This window comes from Chrysemys picta, chromosome 5 (assembly GCF_011386835.1).
Source record: "Chrysemys picta bellii isolate R12L10 chromosome 5, ASM1138683v2, whole genome shotgun sequence".
Classification (NCBI taxonomy): domain Eukaryota; kingdom Metazoa; phylum Chordata; order Testudines; family Emydidae; genus Chrysemys; species Chrysemys picta.
In genome coordinates this window covers 66,289,498-66,310,974 of record NC_088795.1, presented here as the reverse complement: position 1 = coordinate 66,310,974, position 21,477 = coordinate 66,289,498, and the positions used below count along the sequence as shown (strand labels likewise).

General features: G+C 39.1%; 1 protein-coding gene across 6 annotated transcripts in view; it reads left to right on the top strand.

The window, feature by feature from the left end:
- The window catches only part of FSTL5 (follistatin like 5), a 639,703-nt gene that overhangs the window by 549,163 nt on the left and 69,063 nt on the right, over window positions 1–21,477 (top strand). For 3 of the 6 annotated variants that reach the window (XM_065596497.1, XM_005299296.5, XM_005299297.5), the window contains 3 exons: window positions 5,746–5,772; window positions 9,758–9,876; window positions 19,436–19,585. In XM_065596497.1, the coding sequence (XP_065452569.1) occupies window positions 5,746–5,772; window positions 9,758–9,876; window positions 19,436–19,585 (296 nt within the window). The remainder of the gene's footprint in view (window positions 1–5,745; window positions 5,773–9,757; window positions 9,877–19,435; window positions 19,586–21,477) is intronic. The other 3 variants (XM_065596498.1, XM_005299299.5, XM_065596499.1) reach the window with 1 other exon arrangement.

The following is a 21,477-nucleotide window of genomic DNA, read 5'->3' as shown; positions in this document are numbered from 1 at the left end:
TCGGCATGCGGCTCGCCAGGATAAGCACCCAGGTGGGCTGGGCCAGTTTTATTTACCTGCTGACGTGGCAGATTCGGCCGATCGCGGCCCCCACTGGCCGCGGTTCACCGTCCTGGACCAATGGGGGCGGCGAGAAGCGGCGTGGGTGAGCGATGTCCTGGCCGCGGCTTCTTGCCGCCCCCATTGGCCCGGGACGGCAAACCGCGGCCAGTGGGGGCTGCGATCGGCCGAACCTGCCGCGTCAGCAGGTAAATAAAACTGGCCCGGCCCGCCAGGGTGCTTACCCTGATGAGCTGCGTGCCGAACGTTGCCGACCCCTGCTCTACCATTTCAATATAAAGAAGAAAATTAGGACATTGTAATATCATGTGATGGAGCAGAGAGGTCCCATACTGGCAGTGAGGGCTTTAAGGATGCTAGCAAGCTCTCCACTGCTAATGAAAGGATTGGGGAAAGCCTGAGAATCCATATGGTCCTACCCCACTACCCCTGTAGCCAATCTTAGATGTGGAAAGGAGAGCTAAAAGGAGAACTAGCCTAATTCACTGTTGATGAGGAAGGAGGGTAAGGCCTCTCCTGATGGAAGAGAATTCTGGTTGCAGCCTTGAGATGGAGTTTGCTTGGCAGCCAGACCTGCCCTCCTAGAAAGGTAGACCAGACTAAATGGAGTGGCAGGGGTGAGAGGCAAGGTCACTGGCAGAAGAACAGACTGTTTGGGAGACCAGCCCTGAATGGAAGGGTGGGGCCCCACCAAAGGTTTGTGGGATGACCCTGTTTTGAATCGAGTTAGAGATTCCTGATTACCTTTTAATATTTATGCTCTGAAAGTCGTAGGACTGAGGGGTACTCTGGCTAGCAAGCCAATGCACCACTACACCGGACCTTATCAAAATAGAGACATACCAGCACAGACCCACAGTGGGGTGAATTGTGTCTGGAGGGGCCACAGGAGGGTGCCACTTTGATAATGTGGCACATCATTTGAAGTTTGTATTTTGGCTGTTTTAAGGAGCTCTTATGGCGGAGTGACTATAATGACAACAGTTTGGTGGCAGCACAGTGTAGTAGGTTACAGGAGACTTCATTTTGAGAACAATGTTCTAGCACCCTCTCCTAGGAGTAGCATGTTATTTTTCTTTCTGTTCAGAGGGTATAAGAAGCTGCATTGTATAAGAAGATTCATCTCAGACAATCTGTGAAATGCTAATGGTATATTTATGAGAGCTGTATAGCTGCCTTCCATAAAGAGAGAAAGAGCAGTGGCCACCAAAGAAGGAAGATGAATAGAAGGCTGAACAATTGAAAAATAGGTTTTAAAAATGCATGTTAGTAATTTATGGTCAGGTGTTGGGAAAATGGTGCCCACCACAAAAGCATAGAAATATATTTATAATTTGTAGTTACACTGCATTTTCTTTACTTATAAGTCATCTTTTGTAACTACTGAGTATGTGTGTTTTGCTAGCCATTCAGAGCTTCTCTGGCCTATTGTGGAGGTTTCTGATTATGTTAAGAACACTTCTTGTTCAAGGGAAAAAGTTCTGGATCTATTACTATTTAATTATTGTATATTGTAAATATGTAACTGATTAATAAGAAGTAGTTTTAATCAGGGCTTTGGAGCTGTGCTCTGGCTCCGCTCCAGCTCCAGGCAAAAACCTGCAGCTCCGCACTCCAGCTCCAGCTCCTGCTCCAGCTCCGGTCTCTGCTCCAAAGCCCTGGTTTTAATGCATTACATAATGCATTTCTTGACACAAAAAAGACATGCTTGGAACATGGCAATTCTCCATTTTAATACATGAGAAGAATTTTCATCTATGATATTACTTATAATCATGCATTTTTTCCACCTTGAGCCTAATAAAAATGCAAGAGTTGAGTATTGGGATATGGCTGAGTGATTAGTTTTTGTTAAAAATAGAATCTGAAGTGCCTTGTAGTGCCTTTCATCTGTAGTGCAGATGTGGTGGATCCTCCATTCTTGGAATCTTTATTAGGACTGGATATCTTCCTTAACTTCTATTTGAGCTATAACATATTGGGTCAGTGTCTTTGGCCTGTGCTATCCATGAGGTTAGATTAGATGGTGACAATGGTCCACTCTTAAAATCTGTGAAATCTGTATTTCACATCCAAGGTGCAGTTTCAAAAAGCAATGCTAAATCTTCGTCCCACTACAGTTTATCAGGTATGTTGTGGTATTTTCAAGCTAGTAAGTCAGTTTTTCTAAAGCTGAGGGTTTTTTTTCCCTTTCTTCATTTTTTGTCTTGTATAACAAGTCTAGAAACCATATATATCATTTTGTATTAACCAGATTATTTGTATTCTGTATTGAATGTCTTAGAGGTCATGCATTTGCTAATGTCATGTCCTTACATGTTGAAATAATTGGGGGAATGGTTTTAATTTTCTTTTATCTCATGCCCCCACTTCCACCTTTTTATTGTTCAAATGCAGGAGTTACAGCTCAGAGCAGGAGGCCTTGAATACATTTGGGTCACATGCTGTCCTTAAGAAAATCTTTGGAGAGGAAAACTACTTTTTTTAAAAAATCCCTCCAATTTGCTCTAGGGAGACAGCTTTTAAGTCTTGCAGAGAGACCCTGCATAACATTACATAGGGAAATTGAGCCCACAAATGCTGCAGATACTGAATGTTCATGCATAATCGTCTCCAGCCACACTATCCTAGTGCCTCTGCAAGGACACCCTGCTCATCTATGCTGCTCTCTGGATCCCTATTTGTGCCCTACCCCGCTGCAGATGTACAAAGGGCAGTTAATTGCTGGGGTGTTAACTACCATGTTTGTTTGTTTGTTTCTTGTAAAGATTGAGTTACTGGGGGTATATGACGTGTAGAGTGCTTTTTCTTGTTTTGCACCCCCGCCTCCTCCTTAAGTTCATGCTGCTATCCCCTGCATGTGAAGAGGCTATGCTGCAGGTTGTTTGCAAAGAGGGGCTTCTAAGGAGTTAAAGGGAAGGGTAACACTTTATTGGCTGTACTTCCTTCTCTCTATAGGTACACCAGCTCTCACCTTCCTGTGCAGAAAAGGGGAAGCTTGGCTCTATAGCAGCAGGACTATATCTAATTGAAAATTTTCTTTAAGTAGAGAAAAAAAAATCCAAATCCAACCTTTTTCTCTCCATTATTTGGAGTAACACAATTTAAAATCTATATTTTATACCCTCTCAATTGTTTAGATAGATAGATAGATAGATAGATCTGCTCTCTTTATGTCAACTTGGTTTCTTTCTTCTTTCTTCACAAAGAGAATCAGTCAATAAGACACCAAGTTAATCTTCCATCCCTACATGAATGCAGTTTATAGCAAAAGGACTAGATCTGTTGCAAACTATTAAACCCTTTTACACAAGGACAAAAGAAATATCATTTAGCAGAACAGCCAAATTGCTTACACATGAGTAGCCAAGTAAAAAGTATTGTACCTTACACTAACAGAGGCATATTAACTACCGTGTTCGTCATTTCCAATGTAATATCACACTGCAAGCCCAGCTCATTTTATGCTGTAAACATAGAGCCCTTTTCTGCCCTCCTCACTGTTGCTGGGTAGTAATTTACTCTGCAGATAGTCTCACTGAAAGCAGCAGGATACCTAGGGACAGACCCTGAGCTGGTGTAAATTGTCATAACTCCACTGAAGTCAATCTCTTTTTGAAATAAGAAGCCAACCTGACTTCAAAAGAGCAAATATAAAAATAAATTATTGAAAGCATATACAGATAGATTTTAAATTGCTATGACTCAATTTTGATTCCAGTGGCTCTGTCACAATTTAAACCAACTGAGAAGGATCTGCCCCCTTATATAGAAACGTCATAATGTGAATAAAGGGTGGCAGAATCAGGACCAAAATTATTATTAGCCATTTGTAGTGTATAACACATCAATGGGTCACATCTTGAAGATATTACAGTGTTGGGAGTTTGAAGTTACTATATGCAAAAGGGGCAATTAACAAAGGCACAAAAATTAAACACTTATAAAGCTAATAAACATTAATCAGGTAATATGTTAATAATGTATGCTCTCATGTAGAAGAGTGAAGCTTTGACTCCAAAATTTAATAGTGCTACATTTCACTATTGCTACTACTAATTTACACTTATATAGAAAACTTCATCCATAGATCTGAAAGTGCTGAATGTGAATAAATGTTCTCCTCCTCTAGTGCAGATGGGGAAATTGAAAGACAGTGAGTTTAAGTACTATGGCTAAGGTCATACAGCAAGTCAGTACTACTAAGAGAGACAGTTTGTGAAATACAATGAGGAGGCAGGCAATAAGATAATAGGAAAAACCCAACTGTCATGTTTTCCAGAGCCTCTGAATCATGAACTTAGTAAAAAGTCTAATGGCATTCTCCAGGGCTTACAAAATCTTTTGCTTTCTCTTTCTTCCGTTCCTTTTCCTTGAAATTTGTATATATTTGTGAGGACAACTGTTTTTCAAGGTGTCTGTGTGTTTGTTTGATTTGTTTCTTCCACTGCAGGTTGTGCTTTAAATTTTAAATAAATAAATTTTAAATTTTAAATAAATTAATGGAGATATCCCATCTCCTAGAACTGGAAGGGACCTTGAAAAGTCATCGAGTCCAGCCCCCTGCCTTCACTAGCAGGACCAAGTACTGATTTTGCCCCAGATTCCTAAGTGGCCCCCTGAAGGATTGAACTCACAACCCTGGGTTTAGCAGGCCAATGCTAAAACCACTGAGCTATCCCTCCCCCCATATTTAGACATATATAGTTCTATTTAGGTACATTCTATCCCACCTAAATGGAAGGGATAACAGCATTTGTATAATTAATTTTTCTCCATCCCACATGTCTAAAATCCAAACACTTAAAGCAAGAATTTCAATTCTAGCTAAAGATGTCATGTAAATGTAACTCACAAGTCATGTGTGTTTGCCCCATAAAGCCCTGGTCTATGTTGGGGGGGGGGCAGGATTGATCTAAGTTACGTGAATAACGTAGATGAAGTCGACGTACTTAGATTGACTTACTGTGATGTCTTCACCGCAGTGAGCGACTGCTGCCGCTCCCCCGTTGACTCTGCCTGCGCCTCTCGTGGCACTGGAGTATAGGAGTCAACAGGAGAGTGCTCGGGGGTTGATTTATCATGTCTAGACTAGATGCGATAAATCAATCTCCGCTGGATCGATCACTGCCTGCCGATCAATGGCAAATATACTATTAACTTCGAAGTATCAAGACTCATGTTACAGCAGAATAGAAGTAAGAATGATTTGTAAGTGCCTCTTATAAATATGTTCTTAAGTGTGTGTGTGTGTGTGTGTGTCTGTCTCATCACTTTTTTCTAAAATGAATAATTCTTCAAAATTCATTACTTGCACTAAAAACAATAGATGCAAATTATCTTCAGATATAATCTTATCTATATTTCTATGAACATGAACTTGAGATTTGTTGTTAGTAATGGAATATTAAACACACTCTTTATTAATAAAAGGCTAGAAATGTTAATTGCAAAAAATACATCAACAACAAGCATGGATAAGTAGTTGCTTTTCCCATTTTGGAAGTACAATAGTTTGATATGAAACTTTTGGGAAATTGACTGTATTTTGTATATACAAGTTCTTTAGTTTATGAGCCAGAAAATGTAGCATCATAATTATTTCAGGGACTGATATACCATTTCATGTTTTTTTTTTCTTGTTCATTTGTCTCTTCTGTTCTTTCTCTCTCTTACATGCTGCAGTTGCAAACATATTGTGGCGAGAGGAAGGTATTAACACATTATTTTTTCTATACTATGATATTTTTTTTTGTGCCTATTACATTTCTTGTTAGCCGTCAGTAGTTCTAGTAATTATCTTTCCATTTGCAGTGCTTTTTTTTTTTAATATCATGGTATTTGAATGCCTTTATATAAGCATGCCATTGTCAACTGCTTTTCTTTATTTTGGGGCAAATTAATTATTTACAACAACTATTTTATTGTTTGTATTTAACCTACACTTGTGTAATGTTAAGGGTTAAATGCATAGGAACAAGGAAACTCAGAGTTAGAATCCAGGCTATTGCTTTGCCCTTAACTTGTCCTGTTGATGTTATAAATCTTTCATCATTCAGCCTATCTGTAGTTAGAATTTTGACCGCATGGTGTGAATCATTTGTCAAGAGTGTCATCTTGTGCAGCTCCCAGAATAATAGAGAATTCTGATTGGTTAATTAGTTAATGAGACAAAGCAGCTGCTTCTTGATATAAAGTTGTGACTCTGGGGAAAAATTTCATGACCGATTGGAAACTTCTCTGAGGGATACATTTTATGACATAAGCAGTATCAGGTGTTTGTGCAGTTTAGAACACTGTTGTCTTCTAAGGTTTACTTCCAATAATAGGTATTTTGCAGGATCTGAATTCTGTGCTTTAATATGACTTACCATAGCAATATCTAGACACAAGCGAAAATGCTGAAGCCGAAGTGTTAATATGACCCTTTAGTCTTAACTCTGACTAGCGCTATATTCAATTAAAGTTCTAGGGAAACTTTCAAATATTTCCATAAATATGAGGGTTGGTTTTTTTTTCAATTACTTTCAGTGAAAGACTCATGGTAGCTGAGTTTCTCACAGATTTTGCTCTGTACTACAGTGCTCTTTTGCCACAGTAGGTGTTGATGGCTGGCACTCAAATACATTTTTTGTGATTGAATTTTCTGTTCCATAGAAATCAACGTTCAGAATATAACATTTGACTTGGAAATGGCCTAATTACAAAATAAAACGTAGCACATATTCTTTATATTGCAAAAGTGCTTTACAGATATTAACTAGTTCTTTCAACATCCCTATTTTACGGGGTCCAGAGCCTTAGCTGATATAAACCTGCCAATCCAGTGACCTCAGTGGAACTAAGCCAAGGTACACTAGGTGGGAATCTGGCCCAGAGGGTTCAAGTGAGTTTTCCAAGACCACACTGAGAGTCACATACTAGGGCTCTTGATTCAGTTGGTGGGGACTGAGAATCTAACGTGTATCACCCTCCAAGCTTATTTTGCAACTTTAGCAAAGGCTTCTCTCTCATTTCTTGTCTTGTATAGAACTGAGTACATTATTGGTCCCTTTTTTGTCTTCTGAATATAAGTTGAGCGTAAACATTTCAAGCCTGATCCTCTGTCATCTTCTGTGATTACAGAGTACCTACCACATTTTTTTGCTTCTGTAACAATAGTTATTAATAATAAAAATAATGTACCAGTGTGTAGACTGATGAGAACAGAGTAAACATGTCCCAGACTCTTTTAGAAGCCCCAGGACTTCTATTTGTGGAGTGGGAACTATACTCAAACACTCACAGGCCAATGGCAGTTCTCTTATTGTCAGGTCAGTCCCTGTGCCTTTAACAAGTATTGGAGTTGGCAGGAAGTTGACAGCAGACATCCAATAAAGGCAACACCAGGAGGAAGTATGTCTTTCCTCCCTTTCTACACTGTTGCAAGACTCCCACCATCCTTACCTTTCCTTTAAGTCTGATATTTACTTATTGCTGCTGTGCCTTGATGGAGTTGAGTATTGACAGTACAGTTAATACAAGCTCTCACAGTTGTAGTTATTGGTCAGCATGGATGCATCTGGACCTTGAAGCAATTATGTGGTAAGGTCCCAGACAACTGGAGAAGGGCAGGCATAGTATCTATGTTTAAAAAGGGGAACAAAGGGGACCTGGGGAATTATAGAACAATTGCCTAACTTCGATACCTGGAAAGATAGTAGAACAGATTATTAAGCAATCATTTTGTAACCTCCTAGAGGGTGGTTACATAGGATTATAAGGAATAGCCAACTTGGATTTGTCAAGCCCAAATCATTCCAGACCACCTAATTTGCTTTTCTTTTTACCTGGTTACTGTCCTAGTGGAGAGGGGGGAGCAGTAGACGTGATATATCTTAATTTTAGTAAGGTTTTTCACATGGTCCCCCATAGCAACTGGTTGAAAGGTTGTACTTAGAGTGGTTATCATGGTTCACTGTCAAACTAGGAGAATGTATCTAATCCCATAGGGTGTGTCCAGGGTCCAGTACAATTCAATATTTTCATTAATGACTTGGATAAAGGAGTGGAGAGTATGCTAACAAAATTTGTGGGATAAAAGGAATTTGGGAGTGGTTGCAAGCATTTTGGAGTACAGGAATAGAATTCAAAAGTACCTTGACAAATTAGAAAATTGGTCTGAAATCAACAAAATGAAGTTCAATGAAGACAAGTACTATACTTAGGAAAGAAAAATAAAATGCACAACTACAGAAGGGGGAATAACTGGCTAGACAGTAGTACTGCTGAAAAGGATCTGGGGTCATAGTGGATCACAAATTGAATATGAGCCAGCAGTGTGATGCAATTGGGAAAAAAGCTAATATAATTCGTGGGGGAAGAGTGTTGTATGTAAGACACAGGGGGTCTACTTGGCACTGGTGGAGCCTCAACTGGAGTACTGTGTCCAGTTCTGAATGCCACACTTTAGAAAAGATGTAGAGAAATTGGAAAGAATGCAGAGTTCAGAGAAAAATGAAAAAAAGATTTAGAAAACCTGACTTCAGAGGAAAAGTAAAACTGGGCACATTTAGCCTTGAAAAAGAAGACTGGGGGAGGGACCTAATAACAGTCTTCTAATACATTTATAAAAAGGATGGCGATCAGTTGTTCTCCATGTTCACTAAAGGTAGAACAACAAGTAATACTGTTAATCTGCATCGGGGAGATTTAGGTTAGATATTAGGAAAAACTTTTTGTAACTATAAGTATAGTTAAACTCTGGAATAAGCTTCCAAGGGATGTTGTTGAATCCCTGATACTGGAGATTTTTAAGAACAAGTTAGACAAACATCGGTCAGGAATGGTCTCGGTATTCTTGGTACTGTCTCAGCACAGGGTGCTGGACTAGATGACTTCTCACAGTCCCATCCAGACCTACATTTCTATGATTATACAGTGGATAAACATTTGTGTTTGTTCAAATTAGCATTAAAGTAGGCCTCCTCTTCCTCCACGATGACTTTACAGTAAAATGTAATAGAGAATATCTTCTTTACAGTACTGAAAGAAATGTGATATATAATAATGAATAACTAAAAATCAGGACATTTGTTAACGTTTTATAGAAATTATTTGAACTCATTCCTCAGAAAAGAAAAAGTGAAAAATATGTGGAATTTATTTTCATTTAATCCCAAAGTAAAAAAAAAAATAATTTACATTTTCATTAATGAAGCTATTTTTCCTCCCTTGGTATCCTGCTTTTAATTGATTTATCTTGTTAGACTGACCTCACACTTGGTAAAGCAACCCCCACCCTTTCATGTATTTATACCTGCTCCTGTATTTTTCACTTCATGTATCTGATGAAGTGGGCTCTAGCCCACAAAAGCTTATGCCCAAATAAATTTGTTAGTCTCTAAGGTGCCACAAGGACTCCTCGTTATTTCCATGTCTGCGTTCATGAAGCCCACTGGCTTACTCATGGGGCGAGGGGGGAGAGAATGTGAAATCCTGAATAATATCAGTTTTTTTGTTTTAGCTAAACAATAAAAGATCCCATAGGATTAGCTTTATTAACACCATGCACATTATTAAATTGATTACATACCAGTGATATGGTGCAGTGATATGGTGAGGGCTTGTGTTCAAAAGGAGGAGTTGGTTGTGTATTTTTTGTTGTTGTTTTCTTAGGGTCTAATTTTGTTCATTTAGATGTGTTTTTGTTCCTAAGGTCTGGGAATTGGGAACATGTTCTATGTGTTTTATGAAGATGGAATCAAAGTGATACAACCCGTAGAATGTGAATTTCAGAGACATATTAAGCCCAGTGAAAAACTCCTTGGGTTTCAGGCAAGTATTTTATAAATTTATTTATAGAGTTTTGTTTCTCAGTGATTCTATTCTTTCAAAAGAAAAATGTCAATTCAATGCTGGTCAAATGTGCCAGGATGATGGCCATGGAAAGTGAAGTTTTCTACATGTCCATTGGAGCAGGTAATTGCTACAAATCAATGTGCCTCAATGCTGAACTGTTTTTTATTGTTCCCCATTTTATTTTATTTGTCTAAATTAGATTGTCAGCTCTGGAGATCAGAGACCTCTGCTGGTGTAAATTGTCATAGTCAATGGAGACTGTTAACACCAAAAGAGATTCTCTTACTATGGTGTAAGCAGTTGCATCTCTTTGCAATGAATGGTGTTGTACCCAGTTTCATCCACTTCTCTGTGTTCATTTTTTGCGTATGTTTGTAAAGCACTCTGTAAACAGTAGTTTAGTCTCCACGTCCACTCATTCCTTTATTGACTGGAGTGATGGGCACTTCTGATAGGAGCACTTTTGTGCTCGTATCTAAATTAACTCATGTTGTATAGTCTATTATAAAGCTTTCAAACAGTCCCAAACAGTCTAAATATTTCAAACAGTAATAACTCTTTCTCACTGCACATCTGGACTGGATTTGACTGATGGAGCTTTAGATGAAAACCTCAGTCTAACAATCCATGAGCAATCCCCCATGCAATGTTTTCCAATTACCAAAAGTACATTTAAGTAAAAAAAAAATAAAAAACGAAAAAAACAGAACTGTCTCTATGTAATTTGCCTCTTCAGCTGTCATTAGAGAAGTCATACTATGCAATACACAACAGCAAGATATATTTTTACTGTGAATAATTATGCTTTCGGCAGCTAATCGTGCCTTGATTTGTGCTGCTTAAGTTAAATTAGGTTGACAGCCAAAAATAAGCCAAAGACCTTTCTTCATGGATGGTTAATTCAAAAACTGATTATTGAAGAAGTCTCTGAAAATTGTATTGGGTTAAAGTGAAAAAGAGAATATTTTAAATGTATCCTGTGCTTTGTTTAAGAATTTAATGATCTTCAAAATGATTAATGATATGGATAAGTAAGTTTAATGAAAAAAATCTTATTTCTTTTTTGTAGCTTTCCATTTCCAAAATAACATTCTAATTAAGCTAAGGAAATGTTAGAGAGTGACTCTTTTCTTTAAATAGGAACAAACTTGGTGTCTCTGTAGAATGTATCTTGGTTTATGTATAAAATTATAAGGTAGCACATGGATACATATATTAAAAAGGTGGTGGGGAGCAGTAGATTTTGCCCTTGAATGTGTGGGTCACCTCCATTAACGTCAATGATAGTGCTGCATGTACATCAGAAGACTGACTTTTTCTTCCCTTGAATAGGCAGGTTAATGGGGACTTTTTCTTGCAGAAAGAAACATGAGAGTATTCAGACAGCTACCTTGGTGTGTGTGTTTTCTTTTGTTTTATTGTTGTTTGTTTTTGTTTTTACAAATACTTGTTAAACTACTTTTCAGTTCCCTGTCCAAGAAAAAGGGTTTGATTTTCAGTGAAAGATTCTGGAGTGTAATAGGACAAATAGAAGTCCACTGAGATTATTTCCTTCCTAGAAGAAGGATTGAAGCATGGATTTAACAGAATTCCCTATATACACTCTTAATATCAAGACTGCAGCTGTGTGCTACTCAAAATAACTCATTGAGCAGGAACTTTAGATACACTCTGCAAAAGAGTCAGTTGTTATCTTTCCCATACCTCTTTAGAAAAAGCTCTGGGTTTGCTCTAAATAAAAATTCAATTTTGGTGTAGTGTCAGATTTCATCAACTTTCAGCTTGTGCTCATTGACTGGTAAGGATTTATGTCATGCATTCTCAGATATTCTTTCTTCCTGCTTCCTTTACCAGAGAGCTTTACTGGGTAGGATTTTATTTATATCTACTTTTATAGCTATGCATACATTTTTGCCCCACCACTTAATATACCTACCATGGACAAATTTCCATTATTTAATTCTTTGATATGTCTACAAGAAACCATGCAGTGTTTTTTTTTACAAAACCTTCTAAATATAAGCCCTTCAGTGGAAGCGAATGCACAGTTCCTTAAATTACCGTATTTTCCGGCGTATAAGACGACCTTGTAACCCAGGAAAATCTTCTCAAAAATCGGGGGTCGTCTTATACGCCGAGTGCTGAAACTTCCGAGCCGGACTGGAGAATCTGCGGTCACCGCATATGGTGGGGGGAGCTCAAAAACGGCCGCGGCCGCATGAAAGCAGCAAGGGCTGAGCAAGCTGCAGGCGTCCGGGACGCCCGGGGTATGGCAAAAAGAGAGAGAGCGGTGCTGTGCCCAGAAAAACACGCCTCTTTCACCCGTCTGGCCCGCCCTTGTATCCTATTACCTCCTTCTCTGCCTCTCAGATCTCTCTCCTGAGGACTGCAGTGAAGCGGCGCAGGCGCGCATGTGCGAGATCTGAGAGGCAGAGAAGGAGGTAATAGGATACAAGGGCGGGCCAGACGGGTGAAAGAGGCGTGTTTGCGCTACCGCTCTGATAGTCTTGGAGACAGGGAGGGCTGGGCAGGCAGGGAGAGCTGACCAATCGAAGCAGGCTTTGTATACAACAACCAGCCAATCGCCGGTAAGGTACATCGCTTGCCGTGATTGGCTGGTTGTTGTATACTGGGTACCACATACAGTACAGCACCAGTATCTGTACCTGTTCATACAGTATAGCACCAGTACATACAGTACAGTATACAAATGTCCAACAGTCAAAACCCCATCATGGCTCCACCAGCAAGAAGAAAGAAATATGAAGCCAGTTTCAAACTTAAAGTTGTAAACTTTGCCATGGAACATAATAACTGCGCTGCTGCAAGACAATATGGAGTAACAGAAAAGATGGTTCGGGACTGGAAAGCAAATGAAAAAGCATTAAAGAGTATGCCAAGGGGTAAGTGTGCATTAAGAAGAGGCACCCCACATTGGCCAGAACTCGAAAAACATGTAGCAGACATGGTGAATGAGCATCGGCAAAATGGTTATGTAGTGACACGAAATAAAATACGTTTGTTTGCACTTCAGTGGGCCAAATCTAACCCAGATCACAGCAACAGATTTAAGGCCACTGTATCCTGGTGTACTAGATTCATGGAAAGGCATAATATGGTACTGAGGCAAAAGACGAAAATTGCCCAAAAATTACCTGCAGATCTTGATAGCAAAGTAAATAGTTTCCATCGATACATAATACAACAGCCCACTAAACATGGCTATGCGTTAAGTAGTATTGGAAATATGGATGAAACTCCAATGAATTTTGATATGGCTGGAAATAAAACTGTCCATCAAAAAGGTGAAAAAACAATTTTAATTAAAACAACAGGACATGAGAAGTCCAGTTTTACAGTGGTACTAGGATGCACAGCTGATGGCGCCAAACTGAGACCAATGATTATTTTTAAAAGAAAAACAATGCCGAAACTCAAGTTCCCTGTTGGTTGTTTTGTACATATGAATGAAAAAAGCTGGATGGATGAAGAAGGGGTAAAGCTATGGCTTGATAATGTATGGAGCAGGCGACCAGGTGGACTTATTCAAAAATGTAGTCTACTGGTGTGGGATATGTTCAGGGCTCATTTAACTCCCAGCACCAAGCAAAGGCTTGCAAGACTAAACACAGATGCGGCAGTTATTCCTGCAGGATTGACATCGTTGGTACAGCCACTGGATGTGTGCCTAAACAAGCCATTTAAAGATCGCATTCGAGAACAGTGGAGTGAATGGATGGTTAGCGGCGAAAAGTCATTCACAAAAGGAGGAAAGATGCGTGCTCCACAGTTGGATGTTTTGTGCAAGTTTGTCATAAAAGCCTGGAATGATATTGATGCAGAAACAGTAATCAAGTCTTTCAAGAAGTGTGGCATATCAAATTCATTAGATGGTATGGAGGACGACTACTTGTGGCAAGATGAAGAGGAAGCCGAAGCTGAGACCACACCATCTGATACGGAATTCGATCCATACGATGACTGCCTTACAAATGTATCACAAGATGTCATTGATGTACTTATGATATCAGATGACGAACAGGAGGATTTTGAAGGCTTTTAAAGGGAAACTGTCACGCCAGCAAAACCTGTAAAAATACCGTAGCTTGCAGTTATGATGGGCGTTGCTAACTCGCCAGGGACTTGCCCAGCACTTGCTCTCTCTCTATTGTTTGTTATCTTCCTCCTATCATCATCAGTTCCAGTTTGGTTGACAGCTTAGAAAACAAACAGCATGGCAGTTCCCATGGGTTTATTGTCTTATCCTTCCTTTCAGCTTTAGAGTGAATTAGGAAAAGTTTAATCCACTTGCACTGTTTTATGTTTACATGTTTGATGACAAACAGCCTTATGTTTATAAGTGACAGTTTTCCTGCTAAGTACCTGCATGTCATAAGCATTTGAATTAAAATTACCATATTGAAATCAAATCTGATGATTTTTTAATTTTTATTTGGTGTGCGTTGGAAGAGGGGTAGTCTTATACGGCGAGTATATCCCAAACTCTATATTTTAACTGGAAAAGTTGGGGGTCGTCTTATACGCCGGAAAATACGGTACTCTTTTTTTTAACATCTTTCTGATGTAATACTCCATACACTCCTTAAACTCATATTTAGGGCTCTTTGGTAGCTGTGTACACTCTGTTCAGTAAATTAGATGTCTACATTTTGATGAGGAAAAATGTAGTTTCCCCACCAAGTATATACTAAGATTTTATTGGCACTCATTCTGTTGAGCCTCAATCCAGCAAAGCATTTACACAAGTGGTTAATATTTAAATCAATGGGACTGCTCACATCTTCAAAGTTAGCTATGTGCTTGAGTACTTTGCTGGATTGAAGCCTCGTTTGGTTGCATGCATCCATATTTGGTTCAGTGGCATCCCAAACTTGCTCTGTTTTTCCCCCCAGAAAAATACAAGCCTACACTCCATTCAGAAGTTTCTGAATGTATTGATTCCTTTCATTACATTGATGCCAGAGGAAAGTGGATCTCTCTTATTCTCAGAGTAATAATGAAGTACTTAAAATATTTCGTAGATGGCTTTGATTTCATTGGCCTTGAAAAGTTCATACTGATGATTAGAAGCCCTAAAATTCTACTGTTGTGCAGGGGATCTTCTGCCCTGCAGAGTGAAAATCATTGAGTTACTCTTAAAACAAGCAAAAAACTCAGATCCTCTCCCTTCCCCTGAGGCTGGTGAAAACTCGGGCTCACTGAAGTCAATAGCAAAACTCCCATTAACTTCAGTGGAGCCAAGATTTCAACCCTTGTCTGTCCTTTACACAATTATACCAGTTCATGACAGCATTTAAGCACATAAATGTAAGATGGGACCAAATTCTTTAACACTATTTTTTATCCTGGAATTGTGTTGTGATTGTTGTTGTTAAATTACAGTTTTAACATTTTAAACCAGGGTCCTGTCCTTCTAAAATGAGTGCACATAATAACAACTTTTCAGAGCAGCCGTGTTAGTCTGTATCCACAAAAAGAACAGGAGTACTTGTGGCACCTTAGAGACTAACAAATTTATTAGAGCATAAGCTTTCGTGGACTACAGCCCACTTCTTCGGATGATATATGCATCCAAAGAAGTGGGCTGTAGTCCACGAAAGCTTATGCTCTAATAAATGTGTTAGTCTCTAAGGTGCCACAAGTACTCCTGTTCTTTTTGCGTAATAACAACATATACAGTATCTTGTACAACCTGATACCGTACAATAGCTAACACTAATACCATCCAATTTTTTCTGGTGGCAGTATTCACATTCCTTTCGCTTTTCCAGGCTGCTGATCTATCTCCGCTGAATTACACTAGCAAACAAAGGACTAAATTATGAAAGGGAAGTTATATTTCACTGTATACTTTGAAAAATGCCCGACTGGTTCAACATGCACAAAGGCAGTTGTACTCTTTGTGAGATGTGTGTGGTGCTCACCCTGAATTTCAGACTGGAATCTTGTCCAACACTTTTTTTTATGGAAAATTGTTTGTATTGAAAACTTAAACCTTAGCCAGTAGAAGGAGGGTTTTTTGAGATTATTAATTACAATTATGTAATAAGAGTTCATCAGATTATCAAATCAGTGTTTAAATGGCTTGATTCAAAGCCCATGACATACAAATGGACGCACTGCACCTTTAAGTGGGTGCGGAGGCTGTTGTCCAGCTTGCCGGAGGGAATAGCGATTTACGGGTTGGATGAGGGAAGAGGGGCTCAGAAGCTGTTGCCAAAGGCAAAGTGGGTCAATGTGGCAATGCTGACTCATCTCCAGGGACTGGAAGGGCTGGGGAGTTAGAAAGGGGCAAACCCGGCAGAACAAGCCCCTTTCTCCTGGACCAGACAGAGCAGCACCTGTCCTCTCCATCCTTGGATGTAGCAAAATACCAGGGTTGGTCAGGACTCAGGACCTGCTGTGGGCATCACTAGTTGCCCCTTCCTAGGGAAGGAATTTTTCCCTTACCATCAAATTGGCCAAGGGTGGAGTGTTGTTTTTTTTTTTTTTGCCTTCCCCACAGTAGTTTCAGGGGGGCTTTGTTATGGTGAGTTAGGCTATGATGTTGCAACTCATGATGCAATTGTGGAGCAGATGTCTGATGCAGGTACTCCATAGGGAAGGGATACAGTGACCAGATAAATGGCTTGGTAAAGGACTTTAAAAGGTGGTGTTTTTTAAAGGAGTGGAAAGGGTTTGGGGAGTTCTGGGCTCCTATGATTGCTACGGCAGGGAGTCACCTCTTTTCTTATAACCCACATTAATCCTCATTTTTTGGGGGGGAGGGCTTGGTAAGGTCCCAACTCTGGGTGGGCTGGGGTACCTGGATGGAAAAAGAGGGGTGCTGGTGAAAGCCCCCTCACCCCCGGTAGATATTGAATGAACATGGAGTTACCTGTACTGTATACTTTTAACTGCTGGGTAATGCCATACACCTAATAATAAAGTTGTGGCCTGATTAAAACCATATTAAGTGTCTTATGTCCTCTTTTTGGTATAGCTGGACAATGGAATTATTGTATTGATTTGGATTAAAGTAAAATTTGTCCACAAACAAATGTTTTCTCTTTATAATGTATTGTTGCCCCAACTTCTTCAAACATTCTTTACAGTACTTCCAAGGAATTATTTTCCACTATCCCTTGGTTTGATTTAGGATGAGTCATTTTCTGATTAGGGAAATGTGGTGAGAAGAATTAAATAAACTGACTTTTTCCATTGCCTTTTATCAGATGTTTGCTTGTCTTGTACAAAGGCTGAATTAGAAAAAAGGTAAATTGCTTACTTTTTAATTAAAAAGAGAAAATAGTACATTTATACCTATACTTTAAGGAAAAATTATTTTATCCAATTACCCAACCACTAGGGAAATTAATATGGAATCTTAATAGTAGAGAGTATAGTTTTAAAGAGAACTCCAAATTCAGCCTCCTCACATAATTTTTTACCTCTTTAAAAGGCAAAATTTCAGCTCCATTTATCCCAAATAATTATGGAACCTCTAGAATGCCGGATAAATGGGGGATTGAGTAAGTGGGGAAGCAAGTAGGAAAGCGATTCATGTGAGGAAACAAAACCATATTTTAGATAAGAGAGTTTGGGGATTGTAGTGTTTTTATACTATTGATTTTAAACTTTCAACATATTTTTGTAAAGGATGTTTTGAGGAGAGCAAGGGTCAGCAAGCATATCGAGGAATTCAAAAAATAAATAAATTATAAAGCCACTATAGTGACTCCATGGTTGCATTTGCATTGGGAGTTTAATTATAAACTTCAATTTGTCCATCTCTCTAATTTATTATTTGAGACAGCATTTGTTTTACATTTTGTGTGTGTGACATAGAATAGGAGAAAGAAAAATTCTGAATATTCCATATCTCCAGTTTAGTTTCACATAATTGCTAATTTAAAAAATATTAGCACTTGAAATTTGTTTCACGGGTCTCATATTTTACTTCATTTTCACATAGAGATTCATTTTTAAATTCTCAAATAGCTTGCTCTATGCACTCACACATAGGATACTCTCTGAAGTCATAGAGAAGAAAAACAAATAATGTAATTGAATGGATCCCCATCACAGGAACCAGGATTCAAAATACACACCTGAAATCACCAGTGTGTAGATAGGGACACTCCAGTGAATATTCTGGGCCCCAATTCAGAAAAGCACTTAAGCAGGTGCTTAAATTTAAGCATGTGCATAAGTGGTTTCCTCTACTTCCTCCCAGCTTCTCCTTGACTTGCTCCATTCCGTCTCCAAACTCCTTCATATAAACCTCATATGAAACCCTGGCCAATCTTTTGCTAATAAACACCAGTTTTTATCTTGAACGTTGATATTATTGAACGTTGAAGCATCACGGGTCGAGGGATGTGCTTCCCGCGGCCCCCATTGGCCTGGAACTGCAAACCGCGGCCAGTGGGAGCTGCAATCGGCCGAACCTGTGGATGCTGCAGGTAAACAAACCGTCCCAGCCCGCCAGCAGATTTCCGTGACGGGCCACGTGCCAAAGATTGCCGATCCCTGAACTAGCACAATTTTATAGCCAGTGCTAAGGGAATTTTATTCAGCATTCACTTTCCTTTAAAGGGCATGTTTTTTATGTACTATCTCATAGTACTGAATGCATGCCCTCTTCCCTATCAACGTGATTTCTTCAGAATCCCCCACCCCTTGAGATTTAAGAACCATAGAGAAACCAGTGGGTGTTAGTGACTTTCTATACAAGTAGGTCTGTCTCTTGGAATTGGAAATTTATTTATTTATCACTTTGTCATGTGAAGATCCTGTCTGTGTATCAGAGGAACAATGATCAAAAATACTGATGCTATAGAAAAGTTAGCTTTAAAGCATATCTCATGTCATGATAAACATACTGTTTAGTACCAGTTCTATTGGTATGGCATAGTATTTTTTTCCCCTTTGCTCTTTTCAAAGGAGCCCTATGCTTGGAAACAAAATTCTTATTTAAGAGCTTATTGATTCTTGCTGCTTATTTCCCATTTGAAATGATCATCCCCTGACACATCATAATCATTTCTACAGCAACTAGTTAGGACTGTAGATGAGAAATAAGCAGCAGGTGAATTCATAAGGAGACAAAAATGTTGCTTTGATCAACCGTCCCAAGTAGTAAAAGTTGGAGAAATAAAGGGGAGGGGAAGAACAACCTTGACATACATCTTTAAACAGAATATTTTTCAAGTTCTTCCTAAGGCTTCAAATTCAATGGAAATTTTTGCTATTAACTTCAATGGGTTCAGGATTTCACCCATGAGACTTTGAAAAAAATTCTGACTTAAAGGTGTTTTTCCACATTGGTTTTGACACTAAGATGATAAACTCCTGGAATAGTCTATACCCTAACCTTTTTAAAAAAAAATTCCTTGTATGAAATACAATATCCCTTGTGTTTGATCCAGGAGGAAACATGATACAAACAGTAATTGTGACCAGTCTTTGCATTGCTTGAGTTTATTGTTTTGATTTTCATTTCTCTCTCTCATTTGTTTCTCTTGCATTATAGGATGAAGTTTGTCCCAAAGCTGAAAGAGATACTGTTCAGAGGTGTGTGTGGGCATCTGCTGTTAATATCAAAGACAAGTTCATTTACGTAACTCAGCCTACTTTGGACAGAGTGCTTATTGTTGATGTACAATCCCAAAAAGTTGTGCAGGTACTTATTTCTAACTTTACAATTAATGACAAGTCTGGATGTAACATCTCCATCTCTGCTTCTCTATATACTTTTCAGGGACATAGTTAACCTGACAATTACATCTTATGTCTGAAAACAATTCAACATATTGTTATTACAATTCACACCAAACATTACTTACACTGAAAGTAATTAATGACCACTTCCCCCCCAATTTATTTACTTTGTGTATTTGACAGCAGTTCATGTTTAGTCACTTTCATCTTTCCCCTGAATATAGAGAGTTAGCCAGGGAGAAACTAACTGAAAAGACCTTTAGAAACATAAGTACATTAAAAATATTTTAATATACTATTTAAAGGGTGCTCCATAAGAAAATGATTTTTTAAAATTTGTCAATTAAAAATAGTATATATTTTAGATGTTGTTATAGTCCCTATATACAGACATTCAAGATGCTACGTGTTAGGTTCTATGCTGTGCCTCTTAAACACAGTGTAACCCATACACCTCCTAGGTATGGTGTTCTTTCGCATCTAGTGGCACGGAGACCACTTAGAGAGCAATTAATGAGCCTACTAACAGCCTTAGCTAACAGCCAGTTGGCTTTTAGCTCATGTGGTAGAGGTTCATGCATTAAGCTTTAGCGGTCCCCACTTCAATCCTGGCTTCCGACGACCAGGGTCTGTCAGCGTTACAAGTGGGGGCTCGTCCAGGATTTCATCTGGGAAGTCTCTGAAGCTTGGGTTACGCTTCCGCATCTAGGGGAAGTATGTAACCCACAGACCTCCTGGGTGTGATGGTCTGTCCCACTTAGAGAGCAATTAATGAGTCTGCTCTACAGCCTTACTTAACAGCCAGTTGGCTTTTAGTTCATGCAGTAAAGGCTCATGCTTTAAGCTCCAGGGGTCCCCGGTTCGATCCTGCCTGCCTACGACCAGGGTCTGTCGGCAATGCAAGAGCACAAAATTCCACAGCTCGAAGAGTGAAGCTCAAGGTGACTTTAAGCCATCTTTCTGTCCTCTCAATTCTCGGCTGCTAGAAAGGTAGGGAGGCCCCCCCAAATGACTTTGACAACCCTGGGGTGCTTCTTAATTTATGGCAACCTGTGTTCTCCATTTGGATCAATAGCTCCTCAGGCCCTTTTATGCTTCCACAGAAAGGTCCTAGCAGAGGTGAAAATCCATCCCAATTGCTCCATGGTTTGCAGTTTTGATTTGTTAACAAGGCCGTGTGAAATCTTTCTATAGGCTCAGTTCTGGTGACATTACTCACATGCACAGTCATACTGATGTCAATAACCCAGTAGTCCTTACTCATGTGAGTCCTCCCATTTAAGTCAATCAAGATGAGGATTCATATAAGTAAGGACTACAAGACTGAGCACTGTGGTCCTGATCTTGCCCCATTTGAACTCTGTGGAAACTTTATCATTAATGTTAATGGCAGCAGGATCAGGCCCTCTATCACCAGCTACATAGGATGCTCAAATATAAAAATATGCATGGAGAATAATAGAATAAGCTTTACAATGTCTCCAAAATATGAAGAGGTTACTTGTTGTAAACTCTCGTGTTTACAGTTCATAACAAGAGAGATCAAATTTACAAAAGGCACAGTTTCAATAGAACTCCTTTTCCTCTTAGTTCAATTTGTTTAATACCTCCACAAAGACATTATTCGCCGTTTTTCATTTTTAATCCTAAAATTATATACAGTGGAATATTTATTATACCATACAGTCTTTCTGACTGTTGGCATCTGACCAAGAAAATTAGCTTTACTTTGTTTCCAGCTGCAACACAGGTCAACCAATTACAGGCATTCGGTTTGGAACTGTCAACAGTCTTTTGCCAGCAAAGAAGTTTTCTAATTACTGTCCATTTCAGAACATGTAGAATCATCTTTAA